This window comes from Podarcis raffonei, chromosome 3 (assembly GCF_027172205.1).
Source record: "Podarcis raffonei isolate rPodRaf1 chromosome 3, rPodRaf1.pri, whole genome shotgun sequence".
Classification (NCBI taxonomy): Eukaryota; Metazoa; Chordata; class Lepidosauria; order Squamata; family Lacertidae; genus Podarcis; species Podarcis raffonei.
The window spans coordinates 18,472,783-18,494,966 of record NC_070604.1 but is presented as its reverse complement, the minus strand read 5'-3'; the positions used below and the strand labels follow the sequence as shown (position 1 = coordinate 18,494,966).

The 22,184-nt window shown below is 45.9% G+C and overlaps 1 protein-coding gene across 5 annotated transcripts in view; it reads right to left on the bottom strand.

Moving 5' to 3' along the window:
• Positions 1–662: 662 nt before the first annotated feature.
• The window catches only part of CHGB (chromogranin B), an 80,346-nt gene continuing 58,824 nt past the window's right edge, over positions 663–22,184 (bottom strand). For 4 of the 5 annotated variants that reach the window (XM_053380709.1, XM_053380708.1, XM_053380710.1 and 1 more), the window contains 4 exons: positions 10,735–10,781; positions 9,319–9,412; positions 6,090–7,816; positions 663–1,071 (listed from right to left, as the gene is read on the bottom strand). In XM_053380709.1, the coding sequence (XP_053236684.1) occupies positions 988–1,071; positions 6,090–7,816; positions 9,319–9,412; positions 10,735–10,781 (1,952 nt within the window). In that variant the 3' untranslated portion in view covers positions 663–987. Of the gene's footprint in view, positions 1,072–6,089; positions 7,817–9,318; positions 9,413–10,734; positions 10,782–19,760; positions 20,107–22,184 lie in introns of those variants that run through there. The other variant, XM_053380711.1, reaches the window with a different exon arrangement.

Genomic DNA, 22,184 nt, shown 5'->3' with positions numbered 1-22,184 from the left:
GGTTTCCCCCAAAGAATCCCGGAAACTGTAGTTTGCACCTCACAGAGCTACAATTCCCAGTGCCCTTAGCTACATTTTCCAGAATTCTTTGGGAGAAGCCCTGTGCGTTAAATGTACTTTAAATGTATGGTGTGGGGTGACTGTGGCATCACTGTTTGCTGGTGTGACTTATCATAAAGGTAAAGGGACCCCTGACCATTAGGTCCAGTCGCGGACGACTCTGAGTTGCAGTGCTCATCTCGCTTTATTGGCCGAGGGAGCTGGTGTACAGCTTCCGGGTCATGTGGCCAGCATGACTAAGCTGCTTCTGGCGAACCAGAGCAGCCCACGGAAACGCCGTTTACCTTCCCGCCGGAGTGGTACCTATTTATCTACTTGCACTTTGACGTGCTTTCGAACTGCTAGGTTGGCAGGAGCAGGGACCGTGCAACGGGAGCTCACCCCGTTGCAGGGATTCGAACCGCTGACCTTCTGATCGGCAAGTCCTAGGCTCTGCGGTTTAACCCACAGCGCCACCCGCGTCCCTTTTGTGACTTAACATATGTAGGGCAAAAATGGCTGAACCTCAGACTTGGTTGTTTTAAGTGTTGCTGCCGCCCTTATCCCCCTTATGCAACACTCTGCATATCATCATGAGACTAACAGAGAAGACAAGCATGCGGTAATGTGAACAACATACTTTTTATTATTTCAAACTAAGAGACAACATAGTTCTGAAGAACATACACACACAATTATTTCCACACGCATTTTAAAATGTCTGCCTTGCAATGCTTAAAATTCATGCTGATCTGGGCTTCCTAGCGTATTTGGAATAAAGATACTTGGGCCTGTGCAAACCATCACTTAGGTAACTAGTAAACTGCATTTACTTCTTTATTAGGAAGGGAAGGAGAGTAACACTTGTGGCAGTGACTTTACCAGTAAATATAGTGTACTGTTAAACAAAGCTGCACTTTACCATACCCACATTAAGCCAGGCCAAATTCATCCTCTCCTGTTACTGTTGAACTTCTCTGCTATCTTCTGCAACTCCAAATCCATAGCAGCCAGATTTTCCAGTTCCTTTTCCTGTGAAGAATGGAAACAATGCAAATTCTTGTAGGCCAAGATACCACAGGTTTAGATTACTCTGTATTAGGAACACTGGATCATGGTACAAATATTCCTTTGTTCTTTAGTAACCAGCACTTACATCAAAGGCGTGTTGTCGCCCCTCAAGGTGGAAGAAAACTATACCTGGCCATGGCTCGTTTGCACATATTAATTTACTCGCGGTGTGACACCACTATTTTTTCCAGGATCTCTCAACAGCCTTCAATACCACCCTTTCTTGTTGCAGAAAGGGCCTGATGGCACTGCCTGAAGTGATTCTGTTCCTACAGAGCTATTCCGCCTGGCCTGTAATTTGAATTCAGCCTGATCTTTTATTTCCCTTCTCTTCCCCTCCCCTTTTATGAAGATCACCCGCTCTGAGACCCCACAGCTAATTCTCCCCTGGCCCCCTCGCGGCTCAAGTAGGACCAATTCAGCCAGCTAGCCCTGGGGATTATCAAATGGATTTTTTATTTTTGAATTTTATTGTTATTCATGTTTTTATACTGTATTTTATGCTGCTTTTATAATTAAGTGTTTTAAATTTGTTGTTAGCCGCCCCGAGCCCGGTTTTTGAACCGGGAAGGGCGGGGTATAAATATTTATTATTATTATTATTATTATTATTATTATTATTATTATTATTATTACCTCTCAGGGAAGCTGAAGAGAAGGTGGTGATTGGGGACAGCTATGCTGCCCCATAGGAGTTTTCCCATAGGGTACTGTTAGAATCCAAGGGACGCGGGTGCCGCTGTGGGTTAAACCACAGAGCCTACGACTTGTTGATCAGAAGGTCGGTGGTTCGAATCCCCGCGACGGGGTGAGCTCCTGTTGCTCAATCCCTGCTCCTGCCAACCTAGCAGTTCGAAAGCACGTCAAAGTACAAGTAGATAAATAGGTACTGCTCTGGCGGGAAGGTAAACGGCGTTTCCGTGCGCTGCTCTGGTTCACCAGAAGTGGCTTAGTCCTGCTGCCCACATGACCTGGAAGCTGTACGCCGGCTCCCTCGGCCAGTAAAGCAAGATGAGCGCTGCAACCCCAGAGCCGGTCACGAATGGACCTAATGGTCAGGGGTCCCTTTACCTTTACCTTACTGTTAGGATCCAGCCTCTACTATTTAACAGCTGCATAGAGCCACCAGGAGAGGCTGTGCAGAGTTGGGTGTCATCAGCATACTGCTGACACCCAACTGTACCTCAGTTTTTCGGATCCTCATGACATGGCAGAAGGAGGACTGTGCCTCTCTACATACAGCTGAAGGTGGTTATGGGTTGGAGGGAGAGTAGCAAACAAACTCAGCCCAGAGAAAACAGAGATATTAATGGTAGGGTCCAGTTGATACAGGTAAAGGTCAAGGTAAAGGAACTCTGTACGGTTAAGTCCAAAGGCGACTATGGGGTTGCGGCGCTCATCTCGCTTTTCAGGCTGAGGGAGCCGTCGTTTGTCCACAGACAGCTTTCTGGATCATGTGGCCAGCATGACTAAACCGCTTCTGGTGCAACAGAACACCATGACTGAAGCCAGAGCACACAAAAACACTGTTCACCTTCCCGCCACAGGTATACTTATTTATCTACTTGCATTGGTATGCTTTCAAACTGCAAGGGTGGTTGAAGCTGGGACAGAGCAATGGGAGTTCACCTCGTTGCATGGATTCGAACTGCCAACCTCCCAATTGGCAAGCCCAAGTGGCTCAGTGGTTTAGGGATGGGAAAGGTATGACCTGCCAGATGTTGAATTCCATTCAGGAATTGGACTCTATCCATCCAATGGCTGTGGGAGTTTCCTTTCTCTGACCTAGGAGGTGGTGTTTGGCCTGTTCTGGATTGAGTTGTGATCCCCCTGAAAGAGCAGGCCTGCAACCTGAGTCCTCCTGGACCCAACTTTGCCTGAAGGAGCGTCTCTCCCACCCCCATCGCTCAGCCCTAACACTGAGGTCCAGCTCTGAGGGCCTTCTGGCGGTTCCCTCACTGCAAGAAGCGAAGTTACAGGGAACCAGGCAGAGGGTCTTCTCGGTGGTGGCACCCACCCTGTGGAACGCCCTCCAACCAGATGTCAAAGAAATAAATAACTATCTGACGTTTAGAAGACATCTGAAAGCAGCCCTGTTTAGGGGAAGTTTTTAATGACATGTTTTAATGTGTTTTTAATCTTTTGTTGGAAGCCACCCAGAGTGGCTGGGGAAACACAGCCAGATGGGTGGGTATAAATATTATTATTATTATTATTATTATTATTGCCGAATAAAGAATGCAGTTCTTAGCAGCTCCTTGAAGTAATAATAATAATAATAATAATAATAATAATAATAATAATAATAATATTGTAATATCTTCAAGGAGCTGCTAAGAACTGCATTCTTTATTCGGCAATAATAATAATAATAATAATAATAATAATAATAATAATAATAATAATAATATTTATACCCCACCCATCTGACTGCGTTTCCCCAGCCACTCTGGGCAGCTTACAGCATATATAAGACATAGTAAAGCATCAAACATTTAAACCTCTTGATACATATGCCTTCAGATGTCTTCTGAAAGTTATGTAGTTCTTTATCTCCTTGACATCTAAAGGGAGGGCATTCCACCATGATACAACCCATTGAACTATAATGTGTTTACATGCATCTGCCTTTGGAAAGTGCTTGGAAACTACCACAGTCCAGACCAGCTTTGTCCTGATCTTCCTTTCCCAATATTCATTAGTCAGATGCTGACTTTGACCTGACACCTACCTTGTCCATGAAGGACTTCCATGCCTTATTATATACTTCCTACAGTTACGGACTAAAACTTTCTTTGCATGCAATTTCCACAGGAATTGTATATGCTGCTTCACTTCACGAACCTTGATTTGTAATCAAACGTTCTCTAATAGGTTTGGGTCAGACACTGGCTGCCAAGATCAGATTACTCCCATTCATCAACATCTGCATCTGCTACTAAGTTTGCTTCTGGGCTATATGAAGTGATGATTCTGATCTTTAAAGCCTCAAATTGCCTGGATCGAGGGTTCCTGAAGGAGCAACTCTTCCCATATTTCCTCTTATGTGGATTACTGGTGGCAGAGGACACCCTTCATGGGGTTCTCTCATTTGTGGAGGTGTTACTGGTGACCAGCTAGATCCCAGACCTTTTCTGGAATCTCTTTGGATCTCCAGTCCAGCTGTCTCATTCACTCTCCAGTGAGCACCCTCGTTTCTCCCAGACATCAAAGCCAACTTCTTCCCATGAACACCACCATAGGAACACAATATTGGACATCACAGTGTTCATGCAAGTTCATGTTTTGCAAGTTTGTCCTCCACACTGATGTGGAGCTACATTAAACCTAAGGACTACATTGGGGTACCAGAGAAGCGGTTTTTGTTTGTTTTGCCCAATCATCAGAGTTCATCTGCAACTGCTCATGCTCATTTCAAATCTGCAACAACATATTCCATTTCAGGAATGCCTGGCACCTTCCCACCAATTAGGTCAAGTAATTTAGCTTGTGGGTTTTCTCAGGATAGCAATTTTAGTCCTGTGACTCTCTCATTGCCCTTACAGTCCCTCGGTCCGTAATTTCAGAGAAGCATACTGTACTGTATCATGTAGTACTGAGAGTTGGAATGTGCCACTCATGAGAAATATTTGCAGCCTTGCAGAAGGCTCTGCGGTCAGTTCTGCAAGGGCAAACACCACAAAGTGCAAAGTATTCTGTCCCATATACTAAAAGGAGATTCTCAGTTCTGAATTAACGGTTCTCCGAAAATCTAGAGTTTATTAAGAAATGTGCTTCTGTTTAAATATCGGGTTGCTCTCAGGGGAAAAGGGATCAGATATCATGCACTACATATAAATCTTCATTACTGCTGAGTGAATCCTGAGATCATGTAGCTGGCAGGAACCCAAAATATGCACCCTACCCAAACACCCGCAATATGTTGGCATAGATTCAGATTACAATAAAGCCAATCACAGCACAGCAGGATACAGTGAGCACCTTAGGAGAAGTTCCTGAGGGCAACTAAGGAAAAACTATAATTGAGGTTGCAATCCTATGTCCACTTACCTGGGAGTAAGTTCCACTCCAAATGGGACTTAGTTTGTAGTGAAAATATATAGGATTGCATTGTAAGGTTATGGGAAACAAGTATATATATACACACACCACTTAATCCACAAAAACCTATAAACTGCTTCCATAATATTAAATACTCATTGAAAAATACTGATAAAATCAAACTCTGAAAACAAGTCACCATAAAATTTATCAAAACGTAACTGAAACCAGCAGTTTCAAAACAAATGTGCATAATAAAATTTGCCTAGCTCTGTAGTGAAAACCTCTACTGCGAAATGTAGAGGTAATTTAGATTAAAGGTAAAGGTAAAGGGACCCCTGACCATTAGGTCCAGTCGTGGCCGACTCTGGGGTTGCGGCGCTCATCTCGCTTTACTGGCCGAGGGAGCCGGCGTACAGCTTCCGGGTCATGTGGCCAGCATGACTAAGCTGCTTCTGGTGAACCAGAGCAGCGCACGGAAACACCGTTTACCTTCCCACTGGAGCGGTACCTATTGATCTACTTGCACTTTGACGTGCTTTCGAACTGCTAGGTTGGCAGGAGCAGGGACCAAGCAACGGGAGCTCACCCAGTTGCGGGGATTTGAACCGCCAACCTTCTGATCGGCAAGCCCTAGGCTCTGTGGTTTAACCCACAGCGCCACCCACAGCACCGCCTAGGGAATCACAGAATCATAGATTTGGAGGGGAACACAAGAGTCCGCTAAGTCTAACCCCCTGAAATGCAGGAATCTTTTGCCCAATGTGGGGCACAACCCCATGGATAGGACTTGCTGATCTCGCTATCAGGCCACCACTATAAGGCTTTGGAAATGAAAGCAAATATAAGCTTTTGCCTTAGTCATGTTGCTGAAATTAAAGTTTGACTCCCCCCATCAAGCCAAAATGAGCATTTCATACAAAATCATAAAGGAATACCTCTTCCACAGTGAGAGGCCGCTGACTCAGTTTGCCCTTGCCGCTTCTCACGGCGTGCCCCCTTTTCACGTCTTCCTTGGAGCTGTATAACTCTGGGAACTCTACAGATTTCTTCCGGTTGCTCAGAAGATGGGCAAGTTCGTCCATCCGGTTGTATTGCCTTTTCACCTCAAATCTGGGGTCGTTGCTGTTATGCTTGCGGCTCACGCCATCCATCAGCTGCTGCTTCTCCCATGGCGAATCATAATCGTTGTATTCGGGAAAGAAGGCTCTCTCGTTGGGGTGGGACCTGGGCTCCTCCTCTTCTTCTTCTTCGCTCTCCAGAAACGGATCGGCGATGCCTCCCTTCTTTTCAGCGTGTCTTCCCTTCCACCTGAGCTGCTGGTAGTAAGGGATGTGCGGAGGCGCAGCTCTTTTCACAGCTTCCACAAGGTAGTGGCTTCTTGGATAGCCCTCCTCCATCAGAAGGGCCCTTTTGTTGCCCTCATGCCTCCCACCCTCGCTGTGGCGCCTCTTCTCTGGCTCTTCCTCACCAACACTGGGGTTGGGCCTTTCTTCTGGACCATAGAACCTCTGCTCTTCCCCTCCCTTTTCTAGATTTTGTGGTTTTGACAGCTCCTCCCACTCCAAGCGCTGCCGTTCTTTGTCGTGTTGGCGCCTCTTCTCATCCCGGATGCCGTAGCCATGTTGCTTGCCTATATCTTCCTCACTCGCCTTGCCGCGAAGAGTCCTTTCCTCATAGTGGTGCCTCAACTCCTTTTGTGGTTCATCATGGAGTCTTCTCCCGTAGTGGTGCTGTTTCTCTTCATTTTCCCTGCTGCGCTGCCTCATGTCTCCCCCTTCATTGTCCTCCCTGCTGTGATGCCACCTGCCCCTGTTCTTTCCCTCTATCTCCTCAGAGCCATGCACCTTGTCAGAGTTTCTCTTCTCCTCAAAATGGTGCCCTACCTCATAATAATGTCTGGGGTAGTGGCTCCTTTTATCCCAGAATTCGCTTTCTTCCTCGCTAGACTCTTCGGGCGAGTCCCTCTTCTCACCATTATGATGTCTCTTGTATTCAGAGGAGTTGCCCAGCCTCGGTTTCCTATGATAATGTCTTGGTCTGCGGCCTCGCTTCTCTGCATCAGGTTCTCTCCTCTCATAAGAGTCTTCGTATTCTCGATGAAAGCTGTGGTGATATTTTTCGCTGCTCTCCTCGTCTTCTTCCTCCTCAGCATCTTCCTCTTCCTTGCTTTCTGGATTCCCCTCTTCTTGACTATGTGTGTTTTCCTCCAAGTACCTTTGGCCTCCAGAATGTTTGAGGTCACCTTCAACCACCCTTCCTGCTGGAGGAGGAGACTTTTTGTCTAGAAGCTCAGGCTCCAGCTCCTCGCTGTGTTTCTTCTCATTGCTTTCTTCTTCACTCTGGTGATTTCTTTTGTAGCTACCTTCTTCCTCAGTTCTCTTCTCGGCGTCATCTTTTTTTTCTTCCTTGTGGGCTTCATCAATAGAATAAGGACTCTCTTGGGAGATGACTTGTGGGTTGACATTTCCCCTGTGGATTTTCTCCTCAGATTGCCACTTCTCACTTCCTTCTGCCTGTCTTTTCAATTCTTCTTCATTCGGTTCTTCTCCTCCTCTCACAGTTCCTTCTGGTGGCTTCTCTAACTCCTCTGATTCTGATAAATGCCTCAGCTCAAGTTCTGCAGCTTTGCCTATATTTTCTTCTTCTTGCTTTTGTCGATTGGCTAAAAACAAAACAAAACAAGTTGTGGATTCTTTAGGAGGATGCCATCATGTTTGCACCCTCTGCCTGCCCTGTTTTCCATCCCTGCCTGCCTCCCATTCCTGTTCACTTCCTACAGCTCATCTGGGAGACTGAGGACCAGAAAAAAGAGAACCAGTGATTCTCCCAATTCAGGTTGGAATGCTATTGCTCATGTTGCCAAAATGGCATCATTGATGCACAAGAGTTCACACTATTTTAGTGACAGGCCTAGGTTGAATATATAAAGGTAAAGGGACCCCTGACCATTAGGTCCAGTCATGAGCGACTCTCATCTCATCTCACTTTATTGGCCGAGGGAGCTGGTGTACAGCTTCCGGGTCATGTGGCCAGCATGACTAAGCCGCTTCTGGCGAACCAGAGCAGTGCACGGAAAAGCCGTTTACCTTCCTGCCGGAGTGGTACCTATTTATCTACTTGCACTTTGACGTGCTTTCGAACTGCTAGGTTGGCAGGAGCAGGCACTGAGCAACGGGAGCTCACCCCGTCGCGGGGATTCGAACTGCCGACCTTCTGATCAGCAAGTCCTAGGCTCTGTGGTTTAACCCACAGCACCACCCGCGTCCCTGGTTGAATATATACTACAGATTTAAAGCATGTGACACCCCCGGCATAATCTTGGGAACTGTAGTTTACCCCCTCACAGAGCTATAATTCCCAGCACCCTTAACAAACTGCGGCTCCTGAGATTCTTTGGGGGAAGTCATTTGCTTTAAATGTTCAGTGTGCATGCAGCCTTAATGTGGGAGAGTTTTCACTACACACTGTTTCAGTAATTATAATATAATTACAAGGGAACAAGTAGGACCACCAGTAAAATGTTGCCTTGTGGAATGCTCCTGTTCATTGCTCCCAGCCACTTCCCCTCCCATCTGGTTTTCCATTGCCTCACCTCAATATTCCCCATCTGTGACTTAAATAATCCTCCTCATGGACAAGGCCATTGAAAACAAAATATGAAATGTTATGGCCACAGATGCATTGAAAAGAGTCTTAGTTCTGTTCTCCTCTAGTTCTTCGCTCACTTTTGCTTTTGCCCTCTGACTCATTTGTCAGGCCACTGTTGGGCCTCTCAAAATTAACCACAGATGTACATTTGTAAGCTTGGGGTGTCTTAGGTAGAGGGGCAAAAAAATAGAACAAAATTATGATCGCGCTGATCCAAGTGGCAATTGTAGAACCATTCGCAGGCCGGATCCAGAGGGCAATTGGGCCTGATCCAGCCCCCGGACCTTAGTTTGCCATTCCCTGACTTAAATCTTCCGAAAGCGTCATCCTCCTTGAGTTTCCCATGCACACAGCAAGTTTGCCACACTTGATTAAGGGCCACTTTGATATGAATGGGTTCTTGGACAGTCATGACAGCTTTGCTTGTGAAATTGCATCATCTACCATATTATTTCCTTAGTGTAAAAATGGGGCTAGATGAGCTAGGTCGGATTCCCTTAAGACCTGAGCACTTACTTTTCTTCAGAAGCTCTTTGCACAGTGGATTGATAGGTGGACCATTAGCTTTCGACAAACCGTTCAAAAGGACTTCTACAATGCACCGCGTCACCTAGAGTAAAAACAAGAAAAGAAGGTCAATGTGTTTTCTTTCTTTATTTCATAGAATCATAGAATCATAGAATCATAGAGTTGGAAGAGACCACAAGGGCCATCGAGTCCAACCCCCTGCCAAGCAGGAAACACCATCAGAGCACTCCTGACATATGGTTGTCAAGCCTCTGCTTAAAGACCTCCAAAGAAGGAGACTCCACCACACTCCTTGGCAGCAAATTCCACTGTCGAACAGCTCTTACTGTCAGGAAGTTCTTCCTAATGTTTAGGTGGAATCTTCTTTCTTGTAGTTTGGATCCATTGCTATTTGTTTTTATAAAATTATAATTATTTATAAAATAAATTTATTTGTTTTTATAAAATACTCTACTCCAACTGAGACCTTCAAGAGAGTCAGAATAGGATCAGAATACAAGTGTTTGTTTTTTAAAAATGCAAAAGTGAATTAATATACATCAGTCAAAAAAAGAAAGCACAGCAGAAGCCTAATTTCCAGGGTTGTTGGGGGTTTTTTTTGAGAAAGAATGCTCTATAAACAAACACCCAACTCAACAACAAGCATATTCATTTGTCACCATAAAGGAAGAGGAGATCCAAATATCCCAGAGTGAGAATGGATGCTTCCTTTGAACGTAGTGGGTACAAGATGGATGTACTCTGTGCACAGCCCATTGCACTAATTTGAAAGCAAACAGTCATTTGAAGTGGTATTTAATGCCATTAATCTTTTGTCTTCTAATGCAGAGGGAATTGTTGACCCATGCACTTCTATGAATATTTACTCAAAGTAAAATCTCACTGAGCTCCAATAGGCATACTCAAAAGTAAGTGTGCTCAGGCGGGCAGCCTGTACCATACAATGCATCCCCCCCCCCCCCGAATCAGATGTAATTGGATGATCTGCTTGGCATAGCATTAAAGAACAATTAAGCCAAAGCTTTTCCCTAATTCCAGATGGAACACTGCCAGACATTATTGTGGGCCAGAGGCATTTTCGGGATAGAAGACAACATTTGCGTGACACATCATTACCCACTCCTCCACCTAGTGTTTAATACTCTTAGGTTCTTAAAGTGGAAAGACATCTATCTGAAAGAGGCCTCTGGGGTTGGATCAGAGAAGGCAATAGAGTTGAGGGGCTACCAGATATATGTCAACATATGAGTCTCGGATTCCTCTCAAAGGAAACAGAAAGAGATTCTTCACCCCAGCCTTGTTTAGTAAAGAGCATTTCTTACTGAATGCAAGGAGCTTTAATAATCTGTGATGGGCAATTTAATTCACCTATATTTTAGCATAATAAAGAGTTTTCCTACTCACCATTTCTTCAACATGATCATCGTTTTCCACCGGTGCTGAATGAACACCTTTGAATAAAAACATGTCCAAGGTCAGAAACATGGGAACCCCAATGGCAGATTGTAACAGGTGAAAACAAGCCAACATTATAAACTGCAGCCAAAATTGGTTTGGTTTCAACAGACAACTGCTGCATTCCAAGACGTTTGTCTCCAGACCCGCAAATATGTCTTCCCTTAGAAAGCGGTTGCCAAACCTTCTAAATAATGGCACCCATAAGCAGAACAGACTAAATTGGTTGCACTTAGTTCCCATTGAAATCAATGGGATTTAAGGCATGACTAACTTGACCCATTGATTTCAGTGGATCCTACACTTGCACTTGTCCTGCACCTAGAAAGCATGGGTATGGGCAGTTTTCTGCTTGTTCCATGCTTCCTAGGCATGGCTTCAAGCAGTTTTGCCCTTGCCCCACCTCTTTCCCCTGGAAAACCCACTCTTTACCAATAAATTTGAGCAAACATCAATCTGGAGAAACCCTGATTGGTGTTTGCTCTGATTCAGCGTTTTAAGATTGGGTTTTTCCAAGGGAAAGTAGTGGGGGCAGGGCAAGTCTGCATGAGCCCCAAAATTTATTGTTTAGTCGTTTAGTCGTGTCTGACTCTTCGTGACCCCATGGACCAGAGCACGCCAGGCACTCCTGTCTTCCACTGCCTCCCGCAGTTTGGTCAGACTCATGTTTGTAGCCTCGAGAACACTGTCCAACCATCTCGTCCTCTGTCGTCCCCTTCTCCTTGTGCCCTCCATCTTTCCCAGCATCAGGGTCTTTTCCAGGGAGTCTTCTCTTCTCATGAGGTGGCCAAAGTATTGGAGCCTCAGCTTCAGGATCTGTCCTTCCAGTGAGCACTCAGGGCTGATTTCCTTAAGAATGGATAGGTTTGATCTTCTTGCAGTCCATGGGACTCTCAAGAGTCTCCTCCAGCACCATAACCCATTGTCTTTGTTTTACTTGCAGATTCTGGAAGCCACCCAGAGTGGCTGAGGAAACTCAGTCAGGTAGGCAGGGTATAAATAAATTATTATTATTATTATTATTATTATTATTATTATTATTATTATTATTCCAACCTTAACTATGTGCTTTGCATATTACAGCCTTCCTTCTTCACTAAGAACACAATTTCCCAGTCTTTCCTGGTACCCTGAATAGTTTATATAATGTCAACCACTGGAGCACATAACAGGACTGCTGAACAGGTCACTTCCAAATGCAGGGTATTGTTGCTTGCAATGCTTCCCTGGTTTACCGCTTCATTCGGATTCCCAGTCCCCATTTCATTCTTTATCCTTGATGAAAGTCGGTGAGAAGAGGAGACACCTCTTTACTAGGATGCTAGACAGCAGGGTGGTGAACCATATTGGTTATCCCTGCTTTACAGTCTGCAAGTTCTTTGCAGATTTAGAACAGCAGACCTCTGTTGTGCCTGCTGCTTCTGAGCGCTTTTGAAGAGGAATCTGCAAAGAAGCCAAGACAAACTTCAAATGAATGAAATCCTTCCACATACCGGTTTCCTATGCTTGCTACTCATTCTTTAGGTATTTTGATTCCCACGCCCCCTTGTATGGTTCTCTTGCTGTACATGGGTGGGAAAATGGTTTACAGCCTCTTCCCAAGCCCCTTTCTGGACAGATTTATATCCAGTGTGAAATATGAATTTAATCCCATGATCTTTCATCATCGTTAAAAGCTGTTACTTGTTTAGCTCTTGGATATTGCTTGCTCAAAGTGAGTGGGTTTTTGTTTTGTTTTTTTACATTCCCTAGATTGAAATGATAATAAAAAGTTACGGAAGCATAAACGTTAAGCAGCGATATCATTTATTAAATGCTTGCTTGGTGCGTGAGTTATGGCAGTAATAAAACGAATATATTCACGAGAGCGAGTCGTGTGCTGGCAATGGGAATTTCCCTGCCCCCATGAGTCAGCTAGATCACGTTTTCTGTCTCTGTGAAAATGCCCCATCATCTGACTCACAATATTCCCTGACCCCCCTCACTTCCATGAATGTGCCTGACTTATTCTGCAACACAGCCAGTCCAAATCCAGAAGAGTGCAGGCCTCTGTTGCTGCACCATTGGAAGCAAACTGTTTTTGCTGAAGCAGTTTTTAATAATGAATGAATAACTCGAGTGTGCAGCAATCCATCCAACACTACACTACTGCAAAAACAGCAACAGCCACCCATCGGTGCAGAATAGGCTCAACATATTAGATGCCATAATTCAAAGTGAGCTAGCCAAGATTGAGCTTTGGTGCCGCCAGGGCCCCGAATGAACTTTCATTCAGGAAATGAAAAGTGAATTTACTGCCTGTTTGCCTAATTCCAAAGTTCCAATCTCCTCAAAACCAAGTGTGCTTATTAAACAATAATGCTGTGATGAGAATATATGATCTTCAATACCTAATGAAGGCAGTAGCATCTACACCAGAGCAGAATGGAAGCTCACTGAATAAAACAATGAAATAACCCTTTAGTGCTTAAGCCCACATTCAGTTTCTGAAGCATTTTTCATTGAGGATAATTTGTTTAACCCCCAAGATGTCCAACATCCATCACCACATTATACTAATGACAGATGCAGCTACTCTTTGATAGATTTTTGCATACCTTAAATTATTACATCTAGCAGCAGCTTAAAGGAGACACAGGGAGACTTTTTCTGGGTTTTTGAATCTAATAACTCATGGTCTGGACCAAAACATGAACAGCCCTGCACCAGCATGCACCCTTTCAGCTATAATTAACTGTATACTTCAGCTAATCCCTTGAGTATACACCAGGGAAAAGGAATATGTCCAGATATTGCTGGACAACAGCTCTCATCATCAGCTCTGGATTTAGGATGGTGTGGGCACTTTCCCTGCACAGGGTTCTTTCTTCACTTGTTCCAGGAAGCATGAAGACAAAGACTGAGAAAGGGAGGGGAGTAGAGGCTGCTGAGCACTTGCTAAGCCACACCCACCTGCAACCTGAGCTCTGGGCTCAGGTTAACTCTTTCATGCCTGCAAGTGTGAGTCAGTACCTGTATATTACAACAAAACTTTCATTCATTGCTCCGCCTACTTGTGCCTCCGGCCCCATCAACTGCTGTCACACGGCCCCTGGAAGGTTACTCAGAAATGAATGTGGCCCTCAGACTGAAAAAATGTTCCCTATTCCCTAGCCTAAGGAGACAGAGAATGTAATGAAGCCAGTTGCAGCACCCCCAGTTCTGCCTAGCATAAATTTAAACGTCAAAAGCAGCCATCAGCCAGCTGGCAGAGGACCAGAGAGGACCATCTGCCTGCATGGTATTCCTGGAGCGCTGCATATTCTAGCCACACTCCTCCCCTCACATGAACTCTGCATCAAAACTGTAGTGGGAGTTGCATAACAGCCACTACCTTATGTTGCTTCTCTATCTTGGGTGATGCTGTCTGCACCTTCTGAATCTCTTCTTCAGGGCCAGAGCAAAGCACTGAATTTCTGAGTTCCACCTTCTAGATCAGGGTTGGGGAGATTCTGTGGCTCTCTAGGCACTGCTGGACTCCATCTCCCAGCCGGAATGGTCAATGCGCAGGGATGATGGGAGTTGGAGTCCAACAGCATCAAATGGAATGCCACAGAGTTCTAGTTCAGTTCATCATATAAATCTATGGTGCAGCTGCACAGAATGCCAAATACAGTTCCGGTCATCCCTTCTCAGAATGGGGATCGAAGAGATGGGAAAGCTGCAGAAAAAGGTACCCAAAATGACCAAGGGGTGGGGGACCTTTTAAAAAGCAGAATTGTTCAGGACTTTTTAGTTTACGGTGGTGGGAAAACAGCTGACTTGAGGCAGGGAAAAGGATAATAGCTTTTTATTGTAATGTCTAGAGGCAGCAAATAGATAGCAATTCTTCCACTCTTCTATCAACATTTTACAATTTGGAATTCCCCGTGAGATTAATTGACTGTAAAAACTTAGAAAGAGCCCTGCTGGGTTGTACTAAAGGCCTATAAAGCCTGACATCCTGTTTTCCATTGTGGCCAAGCTGGTGCCTCTGGGAACACTGTAAGGACAGTAGGGCAATAGCATTCTCCCCCTCTTGTTCCCTTGAGGTAGAATATAACCAGTGCTTTTTTTCTGGGGGGACTCAGGGGTACGCATACCCCTAAACATTTTGTGAATCTAAGTTTGGCCTCATTTAGGGGCAGTATTTCAATATGAGTAGGAAAATGAGAGTACCCCTAAATTTATTTATTTTTTAAAGCACTGAATATAGCCATAGTGACTAGGCCATGGGTTTAGGACAGGCTAAGTGTTTAGCCTGTAATCCTAACCCCACATATATGAGAGCAAGTCCCATTAAACTCAATGAGACTTACTTCTGAGTAGACATGATTAGGATAGCTGCCTTAATCACAGATCACACAACTGCTTTGTGGGATGATGTACCAGAAGATGCAGTCACTAACACCAAATTTGAAGGCTTTATAAAAGAGCTAAGAATTGAGGTCTGCCAATGACTATTAAACATGAGAGCTAAATCAGTCTTCAGAGGCAGTATTCCTATGTGAGCCACATGTTCAGAAGTGGGGAAGAGATAGTCATCACCACTGTGTGAACTCCCCATTTTGAAAACAAAATGCTGATCTGGGTGGACACTCAGTCTGATATACTGGAGAGCCAGTCAGAGTAAAAACTTGGCTAGATGCATCAGTGGTTGGAATCTGTATGGCAGCTTCATATGTTCAGAAAAACGGGCTCCCTCCCCCCCACATCGCAACTTGTTTAAGCAAAAGGATTTGTGCCTTTGAAATGTATGCATACTTTTGCATATAACAAATTTTGTCAGCATGAAGAATCATAGAATCATACAGTTGGAAGGGACCCTAAGAGTCATCTAGTCCAACCCACAGTGATGCAGGAATCTCAGCTAAAGTGCCAATGACAGATGGCTATCCAATCTCTGCTTAAAAACCTCCAAGGAAGGAGAGTCCACAACCATCCGAGGGAGACCGCTCCTTTGTCAAACAGCTCTTACTGTCAGAGTTATTCCTGATGTTGAGTCTGAATCTCCTCTCTTGTATCTTAAAGCCATTTGTTCAGATCCTAGCATCCAGAGCAGAAGAAAACAAGCTTACTCCATCCTCCACGTGACAGCCCTTTAGATATTTGAAGATGGCTATCGTATCTCCTCTTATCCAGGCTAAACACACCCAGCTCCCTCAACTGTTCCTCATAAGGTGTGATGGCCTGGGATTCGGACTCGGATGCTAAACCTGAGGGATCCCAGCCTGCACAGGATTCCCCACCTCCGGAACCAGCTGAGCCAGGGCTGGGGCTTGAGCCTGAAGGGTCCTCACCTGTGCCGGATCCTCAGGAGCAGACACCAGCTGAATCTGCTCTGGCTCCTGAGGTGATGGAGGACCCATTGCCTGCAGGTGCTCCACTCTCAGCCCCGTCAGAGGAACCTGAGGTTGCCTCTGGGTCTGGTAACCCTCCAGCCTCTCCTGAGCTGCAGAGACTCAGGGCAGAGAGGCGGAGGGAATGAAGTTCCTGCAGGAGGTGTGCTCACCTCCAGACCAGGAGAGGCGAGTCACCAGAGGATCGGGGCAGCCCTATGCCTTGGGGCAGATAAAAGCCGGCCAGCCCCAGTCCCAAGTTGCGGGAGCAACATTGTTGGTTGCCAGTTCCTGTTGTGCTTTCCTGCCTGAGCTCCTGACCCGCCCTGGCTCCCTGCTTGCATGCCTGTTCCTGACTTTACCCGATTCCCTGCCCTGCACCCAGCTTCAGCTACTACGGACTGCCTCCACGTTGCACCTTTGACCACGGACTGGACTTGGACCTCGTCTCTTGGGTAACCCACGGGACCAGCACATAAGGCTTGGTTTCCAGACCCTTGATCATCTTGGTCATCCTCCTTTGCACATGTTCCAGCTTGTCAATATCCTTCTTAAATTGTGACACCCAGAACTTGACACAGTACTCCCAAGTGTGGCCTGACCAAGGCAGAATAGAGTGAGACTATGACTTCTCTTGATCAGGACCTGATACTTCTGTTGATGCTACCTAGAACAGCATTAGCCTTTTTTGCCGCTGCATCATACTGTTGACTCATGTTAAGCTTGTGGTCTACTAAGACCACCAGATTCTTTTCACATGTACTACTGGCAATCCAAGTGCTCCATATCTTATATTTGTGCAGCTATTTCTTCCTGCCTACGTGCAAAGCCTTACCTTTGTCCCTGCTGAAATTCATTTTGTTAGAATGAGCTGACCGGAGTGGGGAAGTTACCCCTGAGACAGAATCACATCTTAAAAAAAAGGTGGAATGGGGAAACTGACCCTTTTCTTGAAAACAGTGGTGGTGAACATGTGGCCCTCTTAGAATTTTGGATTTTTATATCAAGAAACTAGGAGGAGGACAGGAGCAGCAGATTAACAAGGGGGTGGGGTGGGAATGGTTAAAGTGTTACTGAGATAATAAAGTCATATTGTACTATTATTATTATTATTATTATTATTATTATTATTATTATTTCAAAACAAAGGCAATACTTGCCTGCCCTGAATGAAGGGAATACTCACTGACTAAATTAAGCAAGCAACATTAAATATCATTTGTGTTGTCTGTTGCGATGTTACAGCATCAAAGGTATATTTCAATTAGATACAGGAGTTCCATTTGGGATAAGGTATTATACCACATGATGGCTGTAGAGCCATATTGCACAAAAAGGAGCACCTGTCCATTACAGTACAGGCTGAATTGTACCAAATGGATCACAATCTCCAACAATGTGGGCAGCTGTCCGTGCAATTAGCTGGGGCAATAATGTCTTAGACAACCTTCTGCCGAAGGGGTTTAAGAGCTTAATACATGCATTTATGACAAAACGCAAAATGGCAGTAAGTTTTTGTTTCACCCACCACTGAACACTGGATGGGATGTATGCCACCCCCAAACTCCCCAAACACCCTATAACTCAACTGGTTTAATATGTTTAGCATTCAAAATGTGTTTTACGGTAAAACAGGGATGGGGATCCTCTGGTCTGCAGGATGAAATGCAGCCCTCTCTATTTGGACCTCAGGATTCTCCCCAGGCCACCTGCCTCTCCCCACTGACCTTGCTTTTGCCTCTCTGGAATGCTTCTTGCTTGCCTGGAAGGAGGGTAGAAGTGGTGTGGGAGTGTGCATGTAGAAACTAGACTACTACAAAAGTAAAATTCACATTCATACCTCTTCCTTTTCTTGCCTTTGGCCCATTAAAGGCATGTGGTCCTCAGAAGGTTGCCCAGAAAAGTTGAAAATGGTTCCCCATCTGTGCTGTAAAAGGAAGGAATTGCTGGGTGGCCCTGGTCTCCCAGTTCCTAGTCTCTAACAACTGCGCTATACTGTCTCAGTGCAACTTGCAGCCTTAATTATCCACCCAGGATAGCAGCCTTAATTATCCATCAAGGTGGTGCAGTATTACAGTTGATTTTATAGAACTCAATAATATATAGCTATCACTTTTTAAAATAGTATACATCAGCTGGTCCATGGCACTTAAAACCACTGGTTGAGTGTTCAGGTGCTTTTCTTCATGAGCAGTATTACAGGCCAGCATGCCCACATAAAACACAGCACATTGTTTTTGTCAGAAATAAACGTTTTGAGAATTAATGGGCTTTTCCTACCCTTCCTACAGCTCCAAGACTTGGAAAGCACTCGCAGGTAAGTGACTCATCTCAGGAAAAGGCAACACGCACCCTCAATCCAGTTGCCAAAGTGGAGGGAAAGAGCAACAAAACTTCAGCAGCGGGTGCCTCATTCCACAATGAAATTGTTCTCTTTTACAGGCAAGTCAAGTTCACCCCAACAGCACTTATGTTAATAAGGCAAGTTTTAAAGCAAGGATTTCTTAAAACATCCAGTATGTTGTTAAAATCGATATGGAATTTTAAATTATCCTTGCTTCCTGATCTTGCCAGACATTGAAATGCAAACCAAAGCAACTGCTTTGTGGTTTCTTTCCTTTGTCTTTTTACAGTCAAGTGGCATATATACTTTTACAAAATGGACAAATAGCAAATGTGTGAAAAGTGCTGGCTGTCACTTTACCTTTCAGTTTTATACCTATAAAATGCCTGTTTGTAGAAACGTGTCTTCAGCATTTTAACATCCTTAATTTGAGTTGTCTGGTTCCATTCAGGCAAAAAACTGAATGAACAACCAGCATGTGGGAGTGCTTCTTCACCTACAGTGGATTTGGTACATGCCCTCGGTAACTACACACAAATACTGAGCATGTATATATTACTCCTTTCTTCCTCCTTCCCTTACACAGGTGGGTGTGTGAGAAGAAAACACACACCGAGAAGGTATATTTTATATATCTTTCCCTTTTAATGATCTTTTCTCCTCCTGCTGTCACAGGGACCCTGATTCAGGTTATGCGCACTTGAAACCCAATGCACTTCTGACATGGGCAAGGAGCCCATCTTTTGGCTTGGTCTCCCATCATTGTATGAGATGCTGTTGCCTTTGAAGAGAAGCTAGTGCAGACTGGCTCTCCCTCTAGGGCACTGAAGTGAGCATACATAACTGGAGCTGGAAGCTGTTGAATGAATACTCCCTATCTGCGTTCAAGCCAAACACACGGTTCCTCTCTTTTAGGTGCGTAACTGAATTGGGATGGGCATGTGGATGGATGAATGGAAGCCTGACGAGATACAGAAGATGGGTCCCTTGGCAGACTGAGAGAGGGCTTTCCCGTGCCCAGGCGAAGTGCCTGTTACCCGGTTCTTGGCTATGGTGCATTGACTCAGCTGTAGGTGGGAGAGGGTTAGGAAAGCACCGCGGGCTCCGCATCCCTGTCCCGCCTTCCCCTCCACTGTTCCCTGCGGTCTGCCGCCCCCGCGTCGCTCTCCGTGGTGCTGATCCGAGCCGCGCCGCTGTCCACAGTGCTGATCGGACCCCGCGCCGCTCTCCGTGGTGCTGACCCAACCCGCGCGGCCCCCCGCGCCCTCACTCACCTGCCAGAGCTGCGGCTCCGAGGAGACTGAGCAGCGCCACGGAAGGTACCATGGCCGGCCGACAGACAGGCAAGCAGGACGGACAGACTTGCTTGCAAAAGCTGAAGCTGCTTCGCCACCAGCTCGCCTCCTGGCCGCAGCTCCGCTATTTAAGGGAGGGTGGGGAATACAGAGGAGGAGGGGGCGTCGGAGCCAAGGCGGGGAAAGGGGTTTGCGTCAGAGGTGGCCCCCAGGGGGATCGGGGCGGAGAGTCCCTAGGATCGCCAGAAAGATCCTGCTCCAGAAGCTGCCGAAGACAGCGAGACTTTTTCTCCACCGCTGCCAGCCGCCCACAAGGCTTCCTTGCCACCGCGCAAAGCCAACTCCCCCAGACAAAACTCCTCTCATTAGCTTGCCAAGCCCGCTCTCGCCCCCGACGCCCCTCCTAGCACACCACGGCTCGGTGGTAGAGCATCTGCGTGGCATGCAGAAGGCCCAGTGTCCAACCCAGCTCCTGGAGAGCCTCTGTCAGTCAGGGTAGGCAAGTGGGGCGCAATGGTCTGAGTCAGTAGAAGGCAACTTGTTATGTTCCTTCCCAGAAGACCACCTGGATAATGTCCCTACCCTGCTATGGGTAGAAGAGAGAGCCTCACTTCCATCTTCAATCCTTTTTTTCACTGTCAACGCAGTTTTATCTTATGATTCTCTGCAGCGCCAAGCGCCCCCAGAGAAAGATCGTTTCCATGCCCACCTCCACCCCTCCCATTATGACAACTGAAGACTCCTATCCCGCGTCAGAGCACAGGGATCCCCTCCCTCATATTATACACACGGACCCAACAAGATGCCTGCAAAAAGATCATGTTCCCCACTGCCCTCCGTGACAGTAAAAGGTGGGTGCGGTGGTGGGGTAACTAAGTGCAGAACTGACTTGAACCTGCAGGAAAAAGAGCCACCGTTCTTATTTGAGGGCTTCGATGCTAAGGGATTTCCAGCTCCTTTCTGTAAAATAATTTATATTCCCTCCTCCAGCGTCACTCACAGGCAAATGCGCCCGCATTCACTCACGCCCCCACACACTCCTTCTCTCTCTCTGTCTCTCTCTCTCGCCGCAAGACATCCCTGTCAAATGAGCCCTATTTCAGCAATTAAATTTCCTCACCTTGTCTCATCCCACTGCCGATTTATCTAATGAGCCGATAAAAACTCACAACACCTCGAGAGATGCTAAATGAAAAATGTTCCACAGCAACATCCTCTTTATTGAAGTGCTGGTAATGATTTGGGGGAAATGGAACAAACCTAGACGGGGGGGGGGGACCCTTGACGTAAGAATTTATCCAAAGAGTTCCCCGGGATGGGGGTGTTTGATTCTCTCTGAGCAGAATGAATGGACCCCACACTCCTTCCCATTGTCTCGAAACACCGCTATGGATTAGAGAAATCTGCCCACGTTCTTCACTCCTTTGCCTCCTTTCTCCCTGCTGCCGTCTGTTGCTTTCCAGCTGCCTGTTGGAGACTCTCAGCTCCTTGGGAACAGAGACTGCCTATATTGCCTAGTTAACTCTGAAAGACCACACACATACCAATCTTGCAGTATGCCTCAATCCATCTTTCTATGAACTCTTTACAGTGCTCAATGTGAGGTGGGGGCAGCCGTATAACCAGCAGAGCTATTGAGCTCATGCAAAGCAAAATATGTAGTCATAGCTGGTACAGTGGTCCCTCGGGTTACATACGCTTCAGGTTACAGACTCCACTAACCCAGAAATAGTACCTCAGGCTAAGAACTTTGCTTCAGGATGAGAACAGAAATCAGGCTCCGGCGGCGCAGCAGCAGCAGGAGGCCCCCATTAGCTAAAGTGGTGCTTCAGGTTAAGAACAGTTTCAGGTTAAGAACGGACCTCTGGAACGAATTAAGTACTTAACCCGAGGTACCACTGTATTACTAAAGCAAGGCAGGACTAGGAAATTTATAGCACTACATGTATTTATTGTTATTACTATTTCTACTAGTAGTAGTTTCACATATAAGACCATCATGTCTATCAGGGGTCCCAAAATGTTTCTGGCCCAAGGGTACACGTGGAAATCTATGCAACTCCCATGCGTGTTACAGAATATCTATTTCAGAAAAGAAAATTTGGCCTTTTCCAGACCCTTGCCCCCAAACAGGCAAAATACCTGCACATACTCCAAAACAAGACAAAAAAGCAAATACACCCCCCCAACCCCCAGGCAAGCCCCTCAACCCTGTCAGTGAGGGAAACAGCTGGGTGGGAGCTTGGTCAGTTGCAGAGTTGGGATAGAGCAGAGAGAAAAGCTGAGAATAGTTGAGGCCTGGCTATGAATACTTGTCTGGTGGTGACCAGAGCTTGTGACCCAGTTGCTCACAGGCTAAATCTTTTCTCTGCCTGAGTAGAGCCCTACTGGACCAGGCCAAAG